We start from the raw sequence: 22410 nt of genomic DNA on the forward strand, positions 1-22410 counted from the left end.
CAGCTTGCAGAACATAGGGAGGGCGATGTCTGCCTCTCTCTTTCCCAGACATCTTAGCTGGCAGCACCCTGCAGTTTTCCTGAGTCACCCGCCCTTTTTCTCACTAGCTCACAAAGTGGCCGGGTGAACCGGAAGCCTTGTTCTAGCCCAGGCCTGCCTCCGGCCAACTCCGTCTATTTGGACAAGTAATGAAGACTTCTGAGAGTCCTCTCCCGTAGAATGGAGGGGACAGTAAGATGGTTTTATCTCTTATGGCATCCTGGGTTTGATGAAACATGGAAATACTTTCGAGTGTCCTCCCCATAAACAAGCTATAATATGTTTGTTTATTTGTAAAGGTTCCCATTCCACTCCCAGCCAGTCATTGTGAGGCTAAAATGAGACCATGTTTGCCACTCTGCTCAAACATGCTCAACCCTCCCTTCCCCCATCCCTCTCTTCTAGACAATTTCTTTGGTAGGCAGAGGTGAGCATTGAACATATGAAGCCTTGCAGAGCTGGGAACAGAAAAGCTTTTTGTTTGTTTGTCAGGGGAGAGGGAGGTTCAACACTGAGGGCTAAAGCAAATATTTGTGGTTATGGATTAACCCAAGTCCCAGATGGACATGGCGGCACCAGGACAGAATTGCAGTTTCTCCTTGGCCCACCCCGGTAAGTCCCCCTCAAGGCAAGACCTCAAGGCTGTGGAGGACTGGATGGGGAAGAGAGTCAGGTTGTGAGGAAGGGGGAAACCTTGAGCCAAGGATCTCCAGGTTGACTGAAGCTTGGGGCCAAGGGAAACGGGGCCCAGACTCTCTCTAGACCAAAGTATGGATTGGCATTCCCTCAGGACACATCTGATTATGCAGATCAAGTGGGGCTCAGTCCAGGGGACCTCCAAGACCCAGAGGCATCCTCAGAGGCCTCTCAATATCCAGAGCCCCCACTACCTCACGGCACCCTGTTCTCTAAGATGGAACCTATAAACCAGGAAGTCAGTGAAGGAGGAATGGAAGGCTGGGAGGGCCTGCCCACCTGGTCTTGGGGACAGTAGAGGCCTTGAAGGGTGCCTATTGGTTTGAAGCACAGGTTAAGGTTCCAGAGCTAGGACCACATAGGCTTGTCCTTAAAACCAAACTCTGCCCTCCTCTGGGGTGTAGATAAGCCGCTCATCTCCTCTGTGCCTCTCGGTGCCTTCCCGTGAAATGGGGCTGGAAACATTAATGTTCACCTATTGGGAGGTTGTAAACCTCGACCGAGCCAGTGACAGTGAGTGGAGACTGTGTGGTGCGTGTGTGGTATGTGTGATGTGTGTGTGGTGTATGTATGGTGTGTGTGTACTGTGTGTGTGGAGACTGTGTGGTGTGTGTGGTGTATGTATGGTATGTGTGTGGTGTGTTGTATGGTGTGTGTATAGTGTGTGTGGTATATGTAGTATGTATATGTGGTATGTGTGTGGTGTGTGGTGGGTGTGTGTGGTATGTGTGTGGTGTGTGTGGAGTGTGTGTGGTGTATGTATGGTATGTGTGTGGTATGTGCGATGTGTGTGTTGTGTGTGTGGAGTGTGTGGTGTGTGTGTGTGGAGTGTGTATAGTGTGTGTGGTGTATGTAGTATGTATGTGTGTGTTAGTGTGTGTGGTATGTGTGTGGTGTGTGTGGAGTGTATGTGGTGTGTATGTGGTGTGTGTATGTGTGTTATGTGTGTGGTGTGTTCTAGTGTTGGAGGATTAAACCCAGAGTCTTAAACATACTAAGTGTGTTCTCTCCTACTGAGCTGCAACCCCCATCCAGTATCCAATACTTCTTTAGCATCTTGGAGGAGAGGTGGGGAAGCTGGGAAGATGGCTCAGTTGAAAAAGTGCCTTACCTTATAAAGGTGAGGACCTCAGTTGTTGTCCTAGAACACATGTTTTCTTTAAAAATAAAAAAGTCATGTGTGGTGGCACACACTTAAACTCCTACTGCTAGAGAGGAGAAACCAGCAGATCCCTTGGGCTTGCTGGCTAACCAGCCTGCTTGATGAGTTCCAGGCTGTGAGAGCTTGTCTTGAACAACAAGGTGGAAAGCAGGCAAGGTGGTGCACCCTTTAGTTTCAACACTTGGGAGGCAGAAGCAGGCAGATCTCTATGAGTTCAATGCCAGCCTGGTCTACATAGCAAGTTCCGGAACAACCATGACTGCCTCAGAAAACAAACACACAAAAACTTGGGGAGAAAATGTGGGCAATGCCCGGGTAAGGACAGCCAAGATCCCTGCTGGTCTCCACACAAGCACATGGCTGTGCGCACACAGGGGCCTGATGGTCTCCACACTTGCACACGCCTGTGCACACACGGGGGCCTTCTGTGGGTCCCTATTCCAGCACCGCTATCCATTTTACACTTAAGGCATGGAACGTGTAAACATCTTGTCAAATACTGCTCGCTCGCGCTCTCTCTCTCTCTCTCTCTCTCTCTCTCTCTCTCTCTCTCTCTCTCTCTCTCTCTCTCTCTCCCCCCCCCCCCCCCCCCCCCCCCCCCCCTCCCTCCTCCCTCCCTCCCTCCCTCCCTCTCTGACTTTTTCTTTCATTCTTGTGCATGCGCACACATACAAGGGGAGGCAAGAGATAGATCTCAGATATTTTCTTCAGGACCTATTCACCTTGTTTTTTGAGACAGGGCCTCCTACTGGCCAGGAGCTGGTCAACTGGAGCTGGACAGGCAAGCTAACAATCCTGACTGCTGGCCAGCCATCCACAGGGTTCTGCTTGCCTCTGCCTCCCCAGATTGCAAGAACATGCCATGCCACGGCACCTGGATTTTTGTTTTAGCTTCACATGTGTTCTGGGGATCAGACTTAAGTCTTCATATTTCTACAAGTGCTTTAGGGAGTAAAATGTCTCCCCCGCTCAGGGATGACCCTTTCATTCCATTTTCGGGGGTTGAGGGCAGAGCAACTGTGGATGTCCTTGGAGCTTAGAGGTTCTCCTCAGACAGGTGTCAGCAGCTCCAGGATGTGGCAAGTCAGAATCTTCCTGCTGTTCCTGGCCGCCTGGGGAATTTCTAGCACACCTCTTGGTAAGACGGTCTCCACCCCGGTGCAAAAAACCCTCAGAACCTCCACTGGTTTCCTGTGGCGCCAGCATAAATGAACCGGCTGTCTCCTTCCCTGAGTGCTCTGTCTACCAAGTCCTTTTCTAGCCTGTCCTGCCCATCCCAGCTCTCTCCCTCCTCTGCTACCTCAGCTCAGGTGGCCACTTCCTCCTCTACACTCACTGCCCAAGCCCCTGCTGCATGCTTCTGACCCAGTCCCTCCCTCTTAGCTCGTCTCCTCCTACCCAAGGCATCTCTCAGAGCTGACTGATAGGTCTCTGTTCTCCAGGTGTCCCTGCTCAAGGGGAAGAGATAGGAGGGTGTGGGAAATCAAGGGTGAGGCCAGCCGGCTCGCTCAGCTATGCTGGGAGACACGTGAGACGGATTTCACTTTGCGGTCTTAGTCTTTACTACTCTCATTTACTTATTATGGGACAGCATTATGTCAGGCTGTTTCTCATGCACACATACCTGCAGTTTTAAAAGCAGCAAGGTCTGGCATCGACCCTAAGCACAGCACACATTGTTGAGTGTGCCTTCAGAGGAAGGTCTGTCAGTTTGTGTCAGAAGAGCCATGCTGCTGTTCTCCCACGGGGATCTGGGAACAGAGCAGTCGACCAGGGCACAGCATCCTTCCTGGGATGCTCTGAATAATAATAGTAGTAATAATAATAATAAGGCGAGGTCTTGAGGTTTTCCCAGGCTCTAGCTGGGGTTCTTCAGATCCCCCCTGGCTTCTCTTGGGTCTCTCCACCACATTGACTCCCATCCCAAAACAGACCCAGTGTTCTCCAGCAGTGAGCGTGCCCATCAGGTGCTGCGGGCCAAACGTGCCAACACTTTCCTGGAGGAGATGCGGCCGGGCAACCTGGAACGGGAGTGTGTGGAGGAGATCTGTGACTTTGAGGAGGCCAAGGAGATTTTCCAAAATGTGGAAGACACAGTAAGGCTACACGGCTAGGTCCAGAGGGTGGGGCTCAGGGGTGGGGTGGCGGCTGGATGGGACCTAGAGGATCAGTGGGCGTGATGACCACCATTGGGGATCTTCTTAGAGTTGTAAGAGTTGGTGGATGCTAACCTTATTTAAAGGCTTGGTCAGAGCACAGGGGACTATAGGAACCAGGACCCTGAAATTAATGTCAGGGTAAAGAAGGTCTGGGCATCTCTCCAGCGGTCCCTTCATGTGACCAGGTGGTCTTCACCTCCACGCTGCCCCGTACCTTATGGTTAGGTGTGTGACCAGGACTTTTTGTTTTGTTGTTTTGTTTTGTTTTGTTTTTCGAGACAAGGCTTTTGGAGCCTGTCCTGGAACTCGCTCTGTAGACCAGGCTGGCCTCGAACTCACAGAGATTCTCCTGTCTCTGCCTCCTGAGTGCTGGGATTAAAGGTGTGCGCCACCACCGCCGGGCTTGACCAGGACTTTCTAATGTCTGTCCCCACGGGGCACTCTGAGCCTCAGTCAGTTGAGGGCTAGTTAGAACACAGACTCTGAGCCAGCAAGTCATGTCTCAAGCCTGGATGGCCCAAAGGGGGCAGAACAATCTGTGAGGGCTTTAGATTCTTCCACTGAGGACGCTGCTGTGGGAGTAGATGACCCGGTGGGGAGAGTCCTGCTGCTTGGAAAGGGATGTTGTGGGGTGGGCAGCCAGGAGCACTAAGGCAGCTGTTTGTCTGAAAGCCCTTTCCACTCACTGGACAGTTGGTATCCAAGAGGAGGCAATGCCTTAAGTGGTGTCCCCTCGTAGCGGTGCTGGGCCCTGACACTCTACCCTCTCTTCCCGCCACAGCTGGCCTTCTGGATCAAGTACTTCGGTGAGTGAGTCCCAGCCGCCTGCATGGATGGATAGTCGAAGCTTGCTCCAGGTTCGGTGGAGGTTGGAAAGGAAAATGGAGGTACCCACATCTTCTACTGCCCCGTCCCTCTGTCTTTCACAGATGGTGACCAGTGCGAGGCTCCGCCCTTGGACCACAAGTGCAGCAACCCATGCTGTGGGCACGGCACATGCATCGACAGCCTGGGCAGCTTCAGCTGCTTCTGCGATAAAGGCTGGGAGGGCAGGTTCTGCCAGGAGGGTGAGGGGACCTCTGCGAGGCAGTGAGGTGGGCTGAGGTGGGATCTGGAACTAGTAGGGCCACCACGAGCTGTCTGCACTCCTCTGTCGCACAGAGCGGCAATACCACGACTGCCAGGTGAACAATGGCGGCTGCGTGCACTACTGTCTGGAGGAAGGCGGCAGTCGGCGCTGCGCTTGCGCTCCGGGCTACCAGCTGGCAGACGACCACAAGCGCTGCAAGTCTACCGGTGAGTCCAGGCAGTCCTGCAGAGATCTGGCCTAAGGCAGGCAGGGAGGAAGGGCACCCCCGAAAGCTAACACATCTTGAGGACCCAAGACAGGTGGACATACCCCGCTCCTCACGTCCCGGACCCTGTATGTAGTCTCTTGTTTATTTGCCAGCCTTCAGGCATCCCTGGACATACCCTGGAGCACAGCAGTCTTCTGTTTCCGTCTCTCTCTCTCTCTCTCTCTCTCTCTCTCTCTCTCTCTCTCTCACCCACACACACACACACACACACACACACACACACACACACACACACTGAGATGACCTAGGAACCAAGTCATTAGTATCTTCCCCCATCCACCCTTCTGGGTGTGTTACTTCCTTGCAGAACCTTGGTTCTGCCTTCCTTTTAGATTTTCCTTGAATTTTTCTTTTGGATGAGTTTACTTATGTGTGTAATGTAAGAAGTCAGAATAGCCAGGCAGAAAGGTCACTCATGTCTTTAATCTCAGCACTCGAGAGGCAAAAGCAGGTGAATCTCTGAGTTCGAGGCCAGAGGAAGTACTAGGACAGTCTACACAAAGAAACTCTGTCTCAAAAAAAAAAAAAAGGAAGAAGAAGAAGGAGGAGGAGGAGAAGGGGGAAGGAGGAGAAGGAGAGGAAAGAAAAGAAAAGAAGACAAAAGAAAAAGAACATAAGGAAGATAAAATTATTTAAAAATAGACTTTTCCCTATAAAACCTTAGTAAAGTGCTATAATGCTTAGCATTTAAATACAAAAATTTTTTAAAAATGGTTTTGGTTTTGTTCTCAGACAGGGTTTCTCTGTGTATCCCTGGCTGTCCTGGTACTCTGTTCTGTAGACCAGGCTGTCCTTGAACTCCCAGAGGTCCTCCTGCCTCTGCCTCCTGATTGCTGAGATTAAAGGTGTGAGCCAACACCATCCACTGAGTTTAAAATTTTTTAATTAAAAATGTTTCAAAAATAATCTGTATGTATAAAATAAATATTGGCCAAGTGGCAGTGGTCACGCCTTTAATCCCAGCACTTGGGAGGCAGAGTTCAAGGTCAACCTGGTCTACAAAGCAAGTTCCAGCAACCCTGTCTCAAAAAAATCAATCAATATGTGAGTGTGTAGTCTGTAAAAAATAGTTTTTTACACAATACATTATGATTCCATTCCACCACACACACACTCTTCCCAGTTCATCCCCACCTCCCTCCCATCCTATTCACATCCTTCTTGTGTCTTCCTAAAAAACAGGTACCTCAGGAGTAACAGTAAATAAAAGAAGATAAAATTTAAAAGTTGAACTATGACAAAACAGACAAGAAAAAAGCCAAAGAAAAAGCACACAAAATGCATATAGTACACACACACACACACACACACTTGCACACTGGGGAATCCCATAAAGACCCAAAACAGGAAGCCATAGTATCTATCGCTGAGGATCTGTAAGGTTACAGAAAAAGCCCTGGCTTCTCATTGCGAAAGAACCTCCAGCTGACTTGATTCTGTGTTGGCCATTTACTGCTGGGCATGGAGTCAACCCTTAAGACCTTAAGAGCAGTTTGTTTCCCCAGGAAGGTTCCCTTGGAGAAAACTTACTTTTCATTTGCAAATGGCTATCAGTTGGAGATAGCTGCTGGTGTAGGGATGAGGTACGTGTCCACTTCTCCACTCAGCTGGTGCAGACCCACGCCGGCCCTGTGCATGCTGCCACAGTCTCTGTAAGTTCATACGCTGTGTCCAGAAGGCCTTGATTCCTTGGTGTCCTCCATCCCCTCTGGCTCTTACACTCTTTCGGCCTCCTCTTCCACAGTTCCCTGAACCCTGAGGGGAAGAATTTGATGGAGATGTCTCTTTTAGGGCTGAGTATTCCAAGGCCTCTCGTTCTCTGTGTGTTGTCGGGCCTGTTGGACTCTATGTCTCATTTCCTGCAGGAGGAAGCTATCTCTGATGATGGTTGAGCAAGGCACTGCTCTATGAGTACAACAGAATGTCCTTAGGAACCATTTTATTGCTACATTCCTTTAGTAGAACAATAATATTTGGTTTTCCCCTAAGTCCCTAAGTCCCTGACCTATCTAGTCTCAGGTTTTTGACCACCAAGAAGCATTGGGTGAGGGTTCTGTCTCACAGAATGGGCCTTAACTCAGACATTGGTTGGTTGGCTACTCCCACAAGCTTTGTGCCACTATTGCATCTGCGTGTCTTGCAGGGCACTCTTGTAGATGGAAGGGTTTATAGGTAGGGTTTATAGGTTGGTGTTTGCCTTTCCCCTTGGGTAGCATGTAGTGTGCCTTCCAGTGCCATGAATACTAGTCCATGACTGGAGAGCCACCAGTAGCCTTGGCAAAAGGCTAGGTTGTTTGGAGGTTCCCGTGGGACGCCTTTGGCAAAGAACTCAATTAGATGCAGTCCATTCCTGGTGCTGGAAGCTTCCTTTGGTAACAAGAAATGTCCTGTTGTACCTCTGTCTCCCTTATTATTTGGCAATTTCATTTAGAGTGCCTTCATATATGTATATGCTATAAGAAGCTTCTCCTGTGCTAGGCTTCCACATAACCCCTCAAATGGCCCATAGTTTTATCCATCCCTCCTCATATTCTCCACTCCACCCCAACTCGCCTGCCCATTTGATCCTCCCATTCCAGTTCTGTTGAAATAGGAGCGGCGGGGCTGCGTCCCCAGTACCCCAGCCGCCTGCTAGCTTATGCCCGAAATAACAACACACAAACTGTATTCATTTAAACACTGCTTGACCCATTTCTATCTAGCCTCTTCTAGGCTAATTCTCACATACTAATTTAGCCCATTTCTAATCATCTGTGTAAGCACCCCAAGGTGTGCTTACCGGGAAGATTCTAGCCTACGTCCATCCTGGGTTGGAAGAGCTTCATTGCGTGCATCTTCCCGGGAGAGCGGAGCATGCCTCTCTGTCTTAGGCGTCTGGCTCTGAGAGGAGCTGCATTACTTCTGACCTCACTTCCTTTTCCTCCCAGCATTCTCTTCTGTTTACTCCACCCACCTATGTTCTAACCAATAAAATGGGCCAAGCCAGTTTCTTTATTAGCCAATGACCTTCCTCCATCACAGTTCCTTCCCTATCTATAACTGTCTATTCTATTTCCCCTTCCTCAGGAGAGCCATCCCTCCTCCACAGTCCCTCACTCTCTACCTAACCTCTGTGGTTATATGGATCGTAGCTTGCTTGTCGATGACTTAACAACTGATATCCACACACAAGAGAAGATAGACCACCTGAGTTACCTCACTCGGGATGATTTTTTTTAATTTATTCATTTACTTGAGAATTTCATGATTTTATCCATTTATTTATTTTAGAGCTGAGTAATATTTCAATCTGTAAACATCCACATTATCTTTATCCGTTCACCCACTGACAAACATCTATGTTGTTTCCAGTTTCTGGCTATTATAAATATGGTTGAGCAAGTGTCTCTGTAGTAGGACGAAGCATCCTGGGTATATACCCAAGAGTGATATAGCTGGATCTTGAGACAGATTGATTCCCATCTTCCTGAGTAACTGCCACACTGATTTCCATAGTGGCTGGACAAGTTTGTACTCCCACCAGCAACAGACACATGTTCCCCTTACTCTTCCTCTCGACAGTATGAGCTGTCATTGTTTTTATTGATTTTGGACATTCTGCTTACTGTAAGATGAAATTTCAAAGTAGTTTTGATTTGCATTTTCCCTCTAAGGATGCTGAAAATATCTTTAAGTGCTTCACACACATTGGAGTTTCTTTTTTTGAGACCTGTGTTTAGAGCCATACAAAATTTTTAATTGGGTTGTTTCCTTGATGTCCAGTTTCTTGAGTTCTTTATACATTTTAAATATCCATCCTCTATCAGATGAGTAATCAGTAAAATCTTTTCCCATTCTGTAGCCATTTTGTCTAAATAATGGTGCCCTTTGCCTTACACATGCTTTTCAGTTTCATGAGGTCCCAGTTATTAATATTGATCATAGTGCTGTAATATCGGTGCTCTGTTCAGAAAGTCTTTGCCTGTATAAATGAGTTCTCTCCTCATAAATCGACTTTCTCTTCTATCAGGTTTAGTGTATCTGTCCTTGTGTTAAGGTCTTTGATCCATTTGTAGTTGAATTTTGTTCAGAGTGCTAAAGATAGATCTATTCGCCTTCTTCTACTTGCAACCATCCAATGTGACCAACACCATTTGTCTTTCTCTTTCCACCTATTGTGATTGAAAGTTTTGCTGGATACTCTGGGCTGGCATCTGTGATCTCTTAGAGTTTGTAGAACATCTGTCTAGGACCCTCTTGCTTTTAGAGTCTCCATGGAAAAGCCAGGTATTATTTTAATAGATTTGCCTTTGTTTGTTATTTGGTCTTTTCCCTTTTTCAATTGCAGCTTTTAATATTTTTTCGTTCTTTGTGTTTGTAATTGGAAGTTTCTCTCCTGCCCATCTGCTTCCCAAATAATTTACTCAGAGGCTTAATATTTACTTATAAATGCTTGGCTGATAGCTCATGTTTATTACTACCTGACTCTTAAACATTTTATATTAACCTATATTCTTTATTTACACTCTGACACGTGGCAGTATTTTTATTAGCATGGCACATTCATCTCCTGCTCCCTCTGCATCTGGCTGTGGCTGGCAGCTCCTCACTCTGCCCTTTTTCCCATCATATCTTTACTTTGGTTGCCCCACCTAAACTTCCTGTCTGGCTACTGGTCAATCAGTGTTTAACCCATTTGAGTGACTAATCTTTTTTTTTTTTTTTTTTTGAGACAAGGTTTCTCTGTAGCTTTGGAGCCTGTCCTGGAACTAGCTCTTGTAGACCAGGCTGGCCTCAAGCTCGCAGAGATCCACCTGCCTCTGCCTCCCAAGTGCTGGAGTGACTAATCTTTACAGTATACAAGAGGATTATTTTACAGCATTTCTTCCTTTTTGTCTAATTAAAAAGCATGATTTTAACTTTAACATAGTAAGATTGTAAACGACAAAAACAGATATCAAGTTAGAATTACAGTTACAATATCTAGGCTATTTGTATTTCATAAAATTAGAAAAAAAAATCTATCTTATCTTTGTGAGTCCAAAGTTTTGTACCTAATTTTTCTTTTATCATAACTAAAGAAAACTGTAACTATTTAGTCTTCTAGCCCATCAAATACCCCAGAAGGTGAAATGTTGCCTAATGACAAGGAACTGAAACTGCCTGGACAGTCACCCAAAGTTCCTCTGTAATGTTGGGGACTGCCTACAGACTTAACATATTTGACAGACTTTCCTGAGAAGCAGGTAATTTTGAAGGACTGTCCTACCTTGTCTTGGCAAAGTTTATCAGTCACCCTTTTTGCACCCTGCTGGTCCAGTTTGGACAGTAACCATGAGGCAAGGGCAGTTTCTTTGCCCATATTGCTAGCTTTTGCAAAAAAAGAAGACAAACTCCATCTGGCTAGTGGCTGCATCTCTGCCTCTCCTCTTCCCAGAATTCTCGTAGTCTGGTTGCCCCACCTCTACTTTCTGCCTGTCTACTGGCCAATCAGTATTTTATTAAACCAATTCAAATGACAAATCTTTACAGTGTACAAGAGACTATTCCACAGCATATGTTTACTGTTCTTAGGTGAGGAGGGGAATCCATTTTTCTGGTCCAGTTTGTTTGGTGTTCTGTATGCTTCTTGTACCTTGATAGTTATCTCCTTTTTTAGGTTGGGGAAATTTTCTTCTATGATTTTGTTGAAAATATTTTCTGTATCTTTTGTCTGGATTTCTTCTCCTTCCTACTATTCTTAGATTTGGTCTTTTCTTATTGTCCCAGGTTTCCTGGATGTTTTGTACCTGAATTGTTTTTAATATTTAATGTTTTCTTTGGCCAAGGTATCCATTTATTCTATCTTATCTTCAGTGCCTAAGATTTTCTCTTCCATTTCTTGTATTTTGTTGGTGAGGCTTGCCTCTGAGTTCCCTGCTCAAGCTCCTCAACTTTTCATTTCCAGTTTTCCCGCTGTTTGAATTTTCTTTACTGATTATATTTGCACTTGTAAGTCTTAAACTGTTTTCTTCCCTTTATTACAGTGTTTTGGTTTTCATGGATTTCTTAGTGGATTTATTCATTTTCTTTTTAGGGACCTGCAGTATATTCATAAAAGCCATTTGGAAGTCCTTGTCTGGTGCTTCAACTATGTTCCAGGCCTGCTGTAATAGGGTTGCTGGGCTTCCGTGAAGACATATTGTCCTGGCTGTTGTTGGTTGTACTTTGACGCTGGTGGCTAAGCATCCGGATTTGGGATGATTGTAATGTTAGGTGCTGATGGTGTTCTCTTCATTGATTTTTGTTGCCCTTTCTGGTTCTTATGGAGTGCTATGGCTATGGGTTGCCTGGTAGTGAATGCTTCCGGGGTCCTGCCAGGTGTGGCCACTGGTAATCAGGGAGTTGCCTGTGCAAGGTGGAGGCTGAGACAACAGGATGGTGCTGAGGGAGCCTGTAGGAGATCTTCCTGATCTGCTGGTGGTGGGGCAAGGAAGGAGAGGCTACAATTGGCTACAGAGATGTGGATGAGGCTGGGGAACTGGGTGTGGGGAAGAGGGGAGAGGTTGAATGCCTGAAGGTTGTCCACCTGCTCCCTTCACCTTGAGATTATTCGGTTGGCACTCTCCCCTGTGCTTTCTTTGTTGTCTTTCTGGATCTCTTACAATATTCATGCTTATCGCCTCTTCTGTTTTTCATATCTGACCTTTCCCCCCCCCCAAAACAGTTCATGTATTTCAAGCTGGCCTTGAGCTCATTATTGCTGGGGATGGCTGATTTCCTCATCCTCCTACCTCTATCTCCAGAGTTCTGGGACTGTGGGCATGCAAACTTGATTTTATTTAGAACCAGGGTGAAACTCAGAGCTTTAAGCATGTCAGGCAAGCACTCTACCACCCGAGCTTTGTCCCCAGGCCTGACTTTGCATTTTTTGGGGGGGAACTATTTACAACCTTATCTTCTAGTCACTATACAGAAACACACATTTAAACTGGGTAAATTTTAGAGATTTGTTTATTTTATGTGAATAAGTATTTTGTTTGCACGTGTGTGTGTGTGTGTGTGTGTGTGTGTGTGTACCACTTGCATGTCTGTTTCAATTGATCCTCTGGAATTGGAGCTATAGACAGCTGTGAACCACCATGTGGCTGCTGAGAATTGAACTTCGGTCTTTCAGAGGAGCAGCCAGTGCTCCCCAATGCTGAAGCATTTCTCCAGGTCCTAAACTTTGTATTTTGAAATTATACATCTCCAGGAAGTTTCAAGAAGTCCCCACAGGCCTGCCTTCCTGCAAGCTTTTCTGGAGGCTAGAGTCATCCGCAGACACTTGGTTCGGATCCTTAGGTCTGAACACTGCGGCAGGGTTTGATGAGAGTGCCTACAAGGCTGGTGGGTGCTCTCAGTTGCCTTCCAGCACCCAGGAGCAGGACGGGCAGAGGCTCTGTCATTTTTGCGACCTGAGGCCCTCTAGCCATGCCACTGGGCCACAGAACAGTCTGTAGTCTTTTCTCATGGCCTCTGATTCCCCTTCTGCAGGAATGGACCTCTTTAGGTGAGAAGGGGAGGCAAGCCATGAGGAGGGCTCTCCAAGCCTCCCTTGTCAGCTCGCACCAGGCCCCACCTGCAGTCTTATTTGTACCGCCTCCACCCTGGGGGTTTAGAGGACTCCAGAAAGGTGTTGTCTGTGAAATCCCAGCTTCTGGGAACTTTGCTTCTAGGAGAGACTTTTGCTTCTCGGTTTGCCAAGTCAGTTACTGTGTCTACCTACCGGCCAGTTTCTGGAATTTCGTTGCTGCTGTCTGCTTTCCGTTCTGTCATTCCTCACTTCCCCTGCTGATGGTGTTCCTCCACTTCACCAGCTTAGAGTCTCCCAACTAGCATTCAACATTTCTAGGAGCAGACCTCCCAGACCACCAGCCCCTGGGTTTCCACTGTTGTAATAAGGAGCGGCGGGGGCTGCGTCCCCGGCACCCGGCCGCCTGCATGGCTAGCTTATGCCCGAAATAATTACACGGAAACTGTATTCTATTAAACACTGCCTGGCCCGGCTAGTTCCAGCTTCTTATTGGCTAGCTCTTACATATTGTTCTAACCCATTTCTAATATTCTATGTAGCCCACGAGCTGGCTTACCAGGGAGGATCTTAACCTGCCTCTGTCTGGAGTGGGAGAACCATGGCGACTCACTCACTCAGCTTCTTTTTCCCAGCATTCTCTTCTGTTTACTCCACCCACCTAATTTTCTGTCCTATGAGGGCTGAGGCAGTTTCTTTATTATTAACCAATGAAAGCAACAGATAAGATACAAGACCCACCTCCATCATTCCACGGTGTGCCCACTGCTATGGGAAGAGAGGTTTCAAAATGAATCGCCCAGAGCTGGAGACAGCTTGGCTGAAAGCTCCCATGCAGGCACAGGGACCTGAGTTTGGATCCCCAGCATCTGCTTTTAAAAAGCCAGACATGGTTAAACGTCCCTGTAGCCTCAGTGTGCTGGGGGGAGGGGCAAAGGCAGTAGGATCCCTAGGGATCACTGGCCAATCATACTCTACACTCAGTGAGAGGCCGTCTCAAGAATAAAGTGCAGAAACAAGAAAGACACTCAATGTTGACCTCTGGCTTCTACATGCATGTGCAAATGCATGCATACACACACACACAGGCACACGCAGGGACACACACACACCCTTCTGGGGCTGGAAAGATGACTCAGCAATTAGAGTACTTGCTGTTCTTGCACAGGACTGTGATTCACAAGGCAGCTCCCATTTATCCTTCGTTCCAGTTCCAGAGAATCTGGTGACCTCTTCCTGCCTCTGAGGGCACCAGACACACGCAGTGTACCTAAATGCAGTGTACTTGCATACATGCAGGTAAAACACTCATCTAACATAGTATTTTTTAGAAAGAAAAAAAAACTAAGCCTTTTCTCCATAATCTGCCCCCCTACTTTGAGATAGGGTCACATGTAGCCCAGGGTGACCTAAAACTCACTGTGTAGCCTAAGATGACCTTGGACTTCAGATCCTTCTGCCCTGCTTTCCCAATGCTGTGGTTACAGATGTGTGTTACTATGCCTGGTTCATGCAATAGGGATCTCACCCAGGGCCATACGTGTGCTAGGCAAGCATCCTACCAACTGAGTTATATTCGCAGACCCGTCCATGTAATTTATCATCTCCCTAGGAGCTTGGTAACATCCAAACAGGAGCCTTTTCTGATATATCTTGGGGGATAATTGATCACCCATAACCCTGGAGTATAATGAATGAATCCGCGATATCTTTCATCAGCAGCTCAGGGACACTTAGGTAGTAACAGTGCTTGGCCAGTTCTTGCCGGTAGGTGGCACTATTTGATTTTGAGTCCCAAGCCGTATTTCGTGACTCCTCCACGGTGGCAGCCTAGCCTACAGACAGACGAGAGGGCCCTGGGAGTCATGCCAGGGAGACCCTTTACCACCTCTCTTTCATTCTCAGTGAATTTTCCCTGCGGAAAGCTGGGGAGGCGGATGGAGAAGAAACGCAAGAACAGGGACACAGACCCAGAAGATGAACTAGAACAAGATCCAAGGATTGTCAACGGAACACTGACGAAGCGGGGAGACAGTCCTTGGCAGGTGAGGGCACGGAGGAGAGACAGTCTTCTGGGACCCCTGCTGGCGTGAGAGAAGTGTTGCTGCTTGAGGGGGCGGGGTGGAGGCGGGGAACGGAGGTTGGAGCTGGGGTTGGAGCTGGAATGGGCACGTGCAGGGAAAGGCAAGTGTCTTAGTTACAGTTACTGTTGCTGTGACAAAACACCATGGCCAAAGAAACTTGAGAAGCGAAGAGTTTGTTTGGCTTACATTTCTACATCACAGTTCATCAACAGAGGAAATCAGGACAGGGACTCAAGCAGGGCAGGAACCTGGGGATAGAAATTGATGCAGAGGCCATGGAGGGGTGCTGCTTACTGGCTTTCCCTCCTCGCTTGCCCAGCCTGCTTTTTTCTAGAACGCAGGAGTCCAGCCTACGTGTTGCCCCGCCCACAGTGGGCTGTGCCATTCTCCATCAGTCTCGACTTAAGAAGATGCCCTCCCGTTGGGTCGTCTGGGGGCATCTTGTCAGCTGAGGTTCCCTCCTTCCAGATAACTCTAGCTGGGGTCAAGCTGACATAGAACTGGCCGGCACAGCATAGGTGGGAGCGAACAGGAGGAAGAGATGGAGAGACAGAGCTTTTGTGGGTGGGAACTAAGCTAGGGACCATGTTTCTGGAGAAGGCACTAGAGTAGGAGAAAGTGAGAAGGGAGAGATAACCCTGAGCATCCCAGCTTCAATGCGGAGCAAACATTTACTTCTTTCTCGTCTTCGCCAGGCTCTGGAATTCGGAGCAGACTAGCAGTTCACCAATTTGGGGAGCTTAGAAACTCTGGAAATAGCTCAGTAGGATGGGGACCAGGATGCCCATCAGGACAGGGGCAGAGGGAGGCCTGAGAGCGGTGCCCCAAGCAGCCTGAGTACCAAAAAGGCTCCCCAGAGAATGTAAGGCCTGTCCCAAGCCCCAGCACGAGAGTGCTGACGTGAATATGGCGGGGATGACTATTGGAACTGCAGAGGCTATGTTAGGAAGAGTCCCTGACACAGGCCGATGCCAGACAGTGTCACAAACAGAAAACACCGGGGAAAGACCTGAAGGCTATGCATTGCCAGTGGGACCAGGAACCCAGGGGAGGGCTGGGAACTACGGAGAGTCGTGTAAGACGGCAGCCTATGATGTCACTTACAGGCGATCCTTCTGGACTCCAAGAAGAAGCTGGCCTGTGGAGGTGTTCTCATCCATGCCTCCTGGGTGCTGACGGCAGCCCACTGCATGGCGAACACCAAGAAGCTTACTGTGAGGCTCGGTAAGGCAGAGGCTGGGCGCAAGCAGCCAGAGGCCTGGGCGGAGCAAGGGAAGCAGGCTTGCTGTCCCAGGGTGCGTGATCCTGGCACTTACTAGTCAGGCTCCACAGAGGACGCTTGGGGGACAGAGGCATCTGTGCTAGCCCCGGCTCACACTGGGACACCAGTCAGCTGGGAAATTTCTGGTGCTCATTTCAGATCTAGGTCCACACGTTTGTGAGAGCATCATACATCCAGGTCTCCTCCCTCCCACTCCTACGGAGCCCGCTCTGGGTGGGCCTCAGCACCCAGCCATGGTCAGCCCCACGACACCTTGTGAGCTCCAGATAAACTGACAAGGTGAAGCTGTGCAGTGTTGGCCCGTCTTGCTAGCTGCTCCCTCAAGAGTCTGAGGGTCCCCACGTCTAGGCCCTACTCTGGAACCATTTCTGGAGGGCCTTTTAGCAGACATTATACCAAAAGGAAGAAAAGCAAGTCAAAGTTGTTCAGTTCAGTTCCCAGCACCGATGTAGAATCCAGACGTGGTAGAGTATAACTAATCCCAGTGCCGGAAGGCAGAGAAGGAGGGCCCGTGGGCCTGCTGGCCAGTCAGTGTAGCTGGACCTGTGAGCTTCAGCGTCAATGAGAGATTCTGCCTCCAATATAAGGTGGAGAGCAATCGAGGAAGACACCAAACATTGACTTTTGGCTCTGTATACACTCACACACATGCACCCTCACACACACGCACCCTCTATGAACACAAGCACATACATACACACACATACATACATATGTAAGCACACACGTAATAAAAGAAAGGGTGCACTGAGAATGATAAAATTGATACGCTGTACACCACCTACAGTGTGGACAATGGCCTAGGGAGGACCTGTCTCTTCTCTGTGGTCCAGATCATTCTCACTAGCAGTGCCTGCCTAGGGCTTGCTGCTGCTCGTCTTTGGGTCTTGCTGCCCCCGGAGCTGGTCTCTCCAGAAGGATTGCTCTTTCTTCCCTTCCTGTCTACAGGAGCCTCTGGCTTTTCTGTTCTTTTGATCTTCATTTTACTGTTCTATCTGTGAATTCTTTTTTTTTTTGATTTATTTATTTATTTATTACGTATACAGTGTTCTGTCTATATGCTTGTTGGCCAGAAGAGGGCACCAGATCTCATTACAGATGGTTGTGAGCCACCATGTGGTTGCTGGGAATTGAACTCAGGACCTCTGGAAGAGCAGTCAGCGCTCTTAACCTCTGAGCCATCTCTCCAGCCCTATCTGTGGATTCTGAGTGCAGACCAGCCCCCTGCCCCTTAGGAACTTATGCCCAAGGGCCCACTATTCATACCCCTGGCAGGAAAACTCACCTTTTCTGAGGATCTGAGGAACAGGGACCCAGTTCAGGGCACCACGCAGCTGGGCGGCAGAAGCAGCACGGTCAGGTAGGCTCCCCCAGCCTACCCTACTTTGATAGCGTCTTTGCCTTGCAGGTGAGTACGACCTGCGCCGCAGGGACCACTGGGAATTGGACCTGGACATCAAGGAGGTCCTCATCCACCCTAACTACAGTCGGATCACCAGTGACAATGACATTGCTCTGCTCCGCCTGGCTGAGCCAGCCACTCTGTCTAAGACCATAGTGCCCATCTGCCTGCCGAACGATGGCCTGGCAGAGCGAGAGCTCACTCAGGCTGGCCAGGAGACGGTGGTGACAGGCTGGGGCTACCAAACCGACAAGGACAAGGATGGCAGGAGAAACCGCACCTCTATCCTCACCTTCATCCGCATCCCTGTGGCCCCACGAAATGACTGCATCCAGGCCATGAACCATGTGGTCTCAGAGAACATGCTGTGTGCGGGCATCATTGGTGACAACAGAGATGCCTGTGACGGTGACAGTGGGGGACCTATGGTGGTCTTCTTTCGGGGCACCTGGTTCCTGGTGGGCTTGGTGAGCTGGGGCGAGGGCTGCGGGCAACTCAACAACTATGGTGTCTACACCAAAGTAAGCCGCTACCTGGAATGGATCAACAGCTACATTGGCAGCAAGGACACCTCCCCGAAGGGCCAGGGTCTGTAGCGCCCTCCCTGCTCATCCCTGGACCCCACTCTTAGAGTGAGGCTGGGCTAGTGATACCACAGCACAGGACATTAAAGGGGCATCCAACAAACATGCCAACCTGAGTTCCTGTCTGTCTTTGCATCCTTGTTACGGGCCATTCTGGAGAAAAGTAACATTAAGTGAGCATCTACTATATGCCAGGTACTTTACAAAAAGAACCTGCTTAACTACCCAAACAGTTCTGTGGGGGCGGGAGGATCCAATGGGATCCGAAGCTGATACAACTTGGTGGTGGTGGTTCATAGACAGGATTTTTTTGATGTGACTATAAGAGACTAGAACCTTTCTTGGGGCTTCAGAAGGAGCTGGTGCTAGTTGCAGGTCAGAAAAGCTCACCAGTGGCCTCCGGTAGAGGCAGGTGAGGCTCAGAGGGGCCATGTGGTGGAGCGGGGATTCAAACCAAGGACGCACCCCCAAGTTCAGCTGCTTCTCTTCTCCGTTGCTCCTGGGGGCAGCTGGAGTATGTGGGGTGGTGGGGATGGTGTGTGTGTGTGTGTGTGTGTGTGTAGGTTGCATGTACATATGTACATACGTGTTTGGAGGCCAGAGGACAACTCCATGTGTTGCTTCGCAAACACTGTCTACTTTTTTTTTTTTTGACCCGGGATCTCTCGCCAGCCTGAAATCTACACAGTAGGCTAGGCTGGCTGGCCAGAGAACCCGCCCCAGCCCCCCAGCTTTGACAAGAGGAAACAGAAGATCAGTAGCCCACTGGCGAAGTAGCCAGATGCCCAGAAGGTGATGCTCAGAATGACGTCATAGTCTTGTTGAAGAAGCTGTTCGAGAATTAAGTTATAAGCTGGGTGTGGCGGCAGCACCTGTAGTTCCGGCTACTCATGAAGCTGAGGCAGGAGGATTGCTGCAGTCCCAGAGGTCAGGAGAGCCTGGGCAACATAGCAAACCCTTTCCCTTGAAAAGAGCAAAAGAGAAAGAAGAAGGAAGAGGTGGAGTGTGAGGAGGAAAGAAGGGAGGGGAGGGGAGGGGAAGGGAGGGAAGGGAAGGGAAGGGGTAAGAGTCTGGTTAACTGCAGCCCATCAGGACCTGGTGTAAGACCACCACAGAGCATGGCAACTCCAGAGTCCTGAGCAGAACTGGCTCTCCCTTCCCTGCAGCCATCACTTTCAAATAGTTCCTCAGGATGGATGAGGCCCATGAGCCTCTTCCTCTCCAGGCCAGAATGCAGATTGGCTTGACCTTTTCCAGATCTGGTATGGCTCTTTTTTTTTTTTTAACCACCTATCAGTTGTTTTTGGGATGAGGTTGGAGGGTTTTTAGGAGCCACTTCTCTCCAATGTGTGCTGTGGGACAATGGTCTTGTATCCTGTAAAGATTGTTATTTGTATTCTAATAAAGTGCTGATTGGCAAGTAGCTGGGCAGGAAGTATAGGTGGGGCAACCAGGCAGGACATATAGACATATAAGGCAACAAGAACAAAAGAATTCTGGGAAGAGCAAAGGCTCAGTCTGTAGTCGTCACCCAGATACAGGGGAAGCAAGATGAGAACGCCTCACTGATAAAAGGTAGCAAGTCACATGGCTAACACAGACAAGAGTTATGGGCTAATTTAAGATGTAAGAGTTAATAAGAAACCTGAGATAATAGGTTAATCAGTCTGTAATTAATGTAGACCTCTGTGTGCTGTTTTTGGAACTGAACAGATGTGGGACCAGGTAGGACAGAAACCTGTGCCAATTCCCTTACCTGCCCAGAAAGGCACAATGGAGACAGGACTTACATGAGAAAGCGAAGATAATTCGACAGTAGTCTTAAAACTAGTACAGCTCTCTGTGGTTCTGAACTGGGCAGATAGTTTTCTTCTCTGGTTGCAATGGCTAATTTTAGCTGTCAGTTTGACTGGATTAGGGAGTAATCAGCTGGTATGCTATTTTACTTTCAGCTACTATAATAAAAGGCTTGAGGGAGGCCAACTTTATAAAGAAAAGAGGGCTTTTTAGCTCAGCATTTTAGAGGTAGTGCCATTGGTTTGGCCTCTTGGAAAGGCCTGAAAGCAAGTGGTGATCGTGGTGACACCATGGTGGAAGCATTTGTGCCGGAGTCATAGTGTTGGCAAGAAGGCATAGCAGTTTGGGGGAAGGAGGCATAGCCACTTGCTTTTGTGATCACTCAGGGTGCTCAGGAGATTGAGGCAAAAAAAAATCACTGCCTTCCCAGGGTGGCGACTGTAATGACCTAAGGACCTTCCCCTCGGAGTCACCTTTTAAAGGCCTCACATCATCTCCCTGCCCTGGCAAGCTTCCAGCACATGGACTCTTAGGGTTCATGCGTTATCCAGACTATAGAGGCTGGGTGGGCCTTCTGGAGGAGATCAGCAGGCATATGAGTCCGTGGGCTGAGTGGGAAGATCTGCCACCTGTGGGCTCCATCCAACTAGCCTAGTAAAACTAAGAGGAGAGGGAAAAGAAGGTCTCTCTCTCTCCTGCTGTTAGGACATTGTGTTGGGGTTCTCTAGAGTAACAAGCTTTGAGAAGGGATCTGTTTTATCAAAGGAGATTTGTGAGAGTGTTTACATGGTAGGAGCTGTGTAATCCAGCAATGGTCCTCAGCACACTGGAGAGGTTGAGAATCTGTTCAGTGCACTAGAGCAGAGGCCTCGGCAGTCCTATCCATGCTGGGAGGCTGGAGCCGCATTTCCTTCCTTCTCCTGTGGAATTCTACTTCCATGTCTTCTGCGTGCATGGCCCAGTGAGTTTTATTTGGATTGCTGATAGGAACCTGGGCATCTCCCCAGTGGCTACAGCACTGAAGAAAACGTCTCTCTTCCCCAGCAACCTTTAAATGCCTGTGGATCCTCAGGGAGGGGTGGGCCTCATGAGCTCAGCCCTAGTTTCAGGATTTTACATGTGGAAACCCAGTTTTCCCAGTTCCTATGTTGAAGAGGTGGCCTTTGAGCCAGCATTGCTTTGGGCGCCTTTGCCCACAATCGTGTGGCTTTAGCATTTCTGGGTCCTTTATAATCTAGTCCATTGGCGAATGTGCTCTCTTTCCTTCCCTCCTATTCTCCCTCCTTTCTTTCCTCCCTCCTCCCCTCCCTCCCTTCCTTCCATACTTTCTCTGTGCGTGAAAATGCGTACAAAGCACATAATGACAGACAATCTGATTATCTCTTCAACATATGGACTGAGAAAACTGGATTTCCTATAGCTTGCTGCCCTGTCAGAGGTGTGTTTACCCAGGAACTGCACTCGATCCTCCAGCTCTGGAATGCCGGTGGCCTGCTCTTTGGCAGGCATTTTTTTTTACTTGCTTTTTGTTTGTTTGTTTGTTTGTTTCTGCTTAGTGTGAAAAGGTCTGTTTAAGTACCCTGCTGGAGAGCAGAGTTTCTTTTCTTTTTTATTAAATCCATCTCATTTTAATTGTTTGGACAGAAATGAGCTATGCATTCCTCCCCTTCCCTTCCACCCCCTCCTCTGCCCTCCGTGCTCCCAATTTACTCAGGAGATCTTGTCTTTTTTCCACTTCCTAGGCGGATCCACGTTTGTCTCTCTTAGGGTCCTCTTTGCTACCTAGGTTTTCTGGAGTTGAGGCTGGTTGTTCTTTGCTTTATGTCTATTATCTACTTATGAGTGATTAGATAGTATATTTGTCTTTCTGGGTCCGGGTTCTCTCACTCAGGATGGTGTTTTCTCGTGCCGTCCATTTGCCAGAGCAGAATTTCCTAACGCAGCTGTATCCCACCCCTTTTTGTCAGCTTTCTCGGGCTCTACATGGAAATGTAGGCCCACGTTGGAATGTAAAATATAGTTTGTTTGCTTTTTTTACACTTTGGGAGCCCACCACCCAGATCTCAGATAGCTACCTGGAGACTTATTCTCACTTATGACTGCCCAGCCTTAGCGTGGCTTGTTTCTAGCCAGCTTTTCTACCTGAAATGATCCCATCTACCCTTTGCCCCTGGGCTTTTCCTTTCCCTCTTCTCTATTCCTCTCTTTCCTTCTTACTCTGTGACTGGCTGAGTGGCTGGGCTCTGGCATCCTCTTCTTCTCCTTTGTCCAAGCCTCCTTCTTCTCCTCCTATTCTCTCTGCCTGGCAGCCCCACC

At 48.5% G+C, this 22410-nt stretch overlaps 1 protein-coding gene across 1 annotated transcript; it reads left to right on the forward strand.

Moving 5' to 3' along the window:
• The first annotated feature begins 531 nt into the window (after positions 1-531).
• On the forward strand, positions 532-18413 carry Proc (protein C, inactivator of coagulation factors Va and VIIIa). The gene is made up of 9 exons (XM_050134980.1): positions 532-651; positions 2955-3035; positions 3830-3993; positions 4838-4862; positions 4986-5123; positions 5218-5352; positions 14851-14990; positions 16136-16253; positions 17720-18413. The coding sequence occupies exons 1-9, from the start codon at positions 600-602 to the stop codon at positions 18307-18309; spliced, it is 1443 nt and encodes a 480-aa protein (XP_049990937.1). The 5' UTR covers positions 532-599; the 3' UTR covers positions 18310-18413.
• The last annotated feature ends 3997 nt before the right edge of the window (positions 18414-22410 follow it).

The sequence above is a fragment of the Alexandromys fortis genome, unplaced genomic scaffold (genome assembly GCF_014885135.2).
Source record: "Alexandromys fortis isolate MF-2015 unplaced genomic scaffold, M_Fortis_MF-2015_v1.1 scaffold_25, whole genome shotgun sequence".
NCBI classification, from domain to species: domain Eukaryota; kingdom Metazoa; phylum Chordata; class Mammalia; order Rodentia; family Cricetidae; genus Alexandromys; species Alexandromys fortis.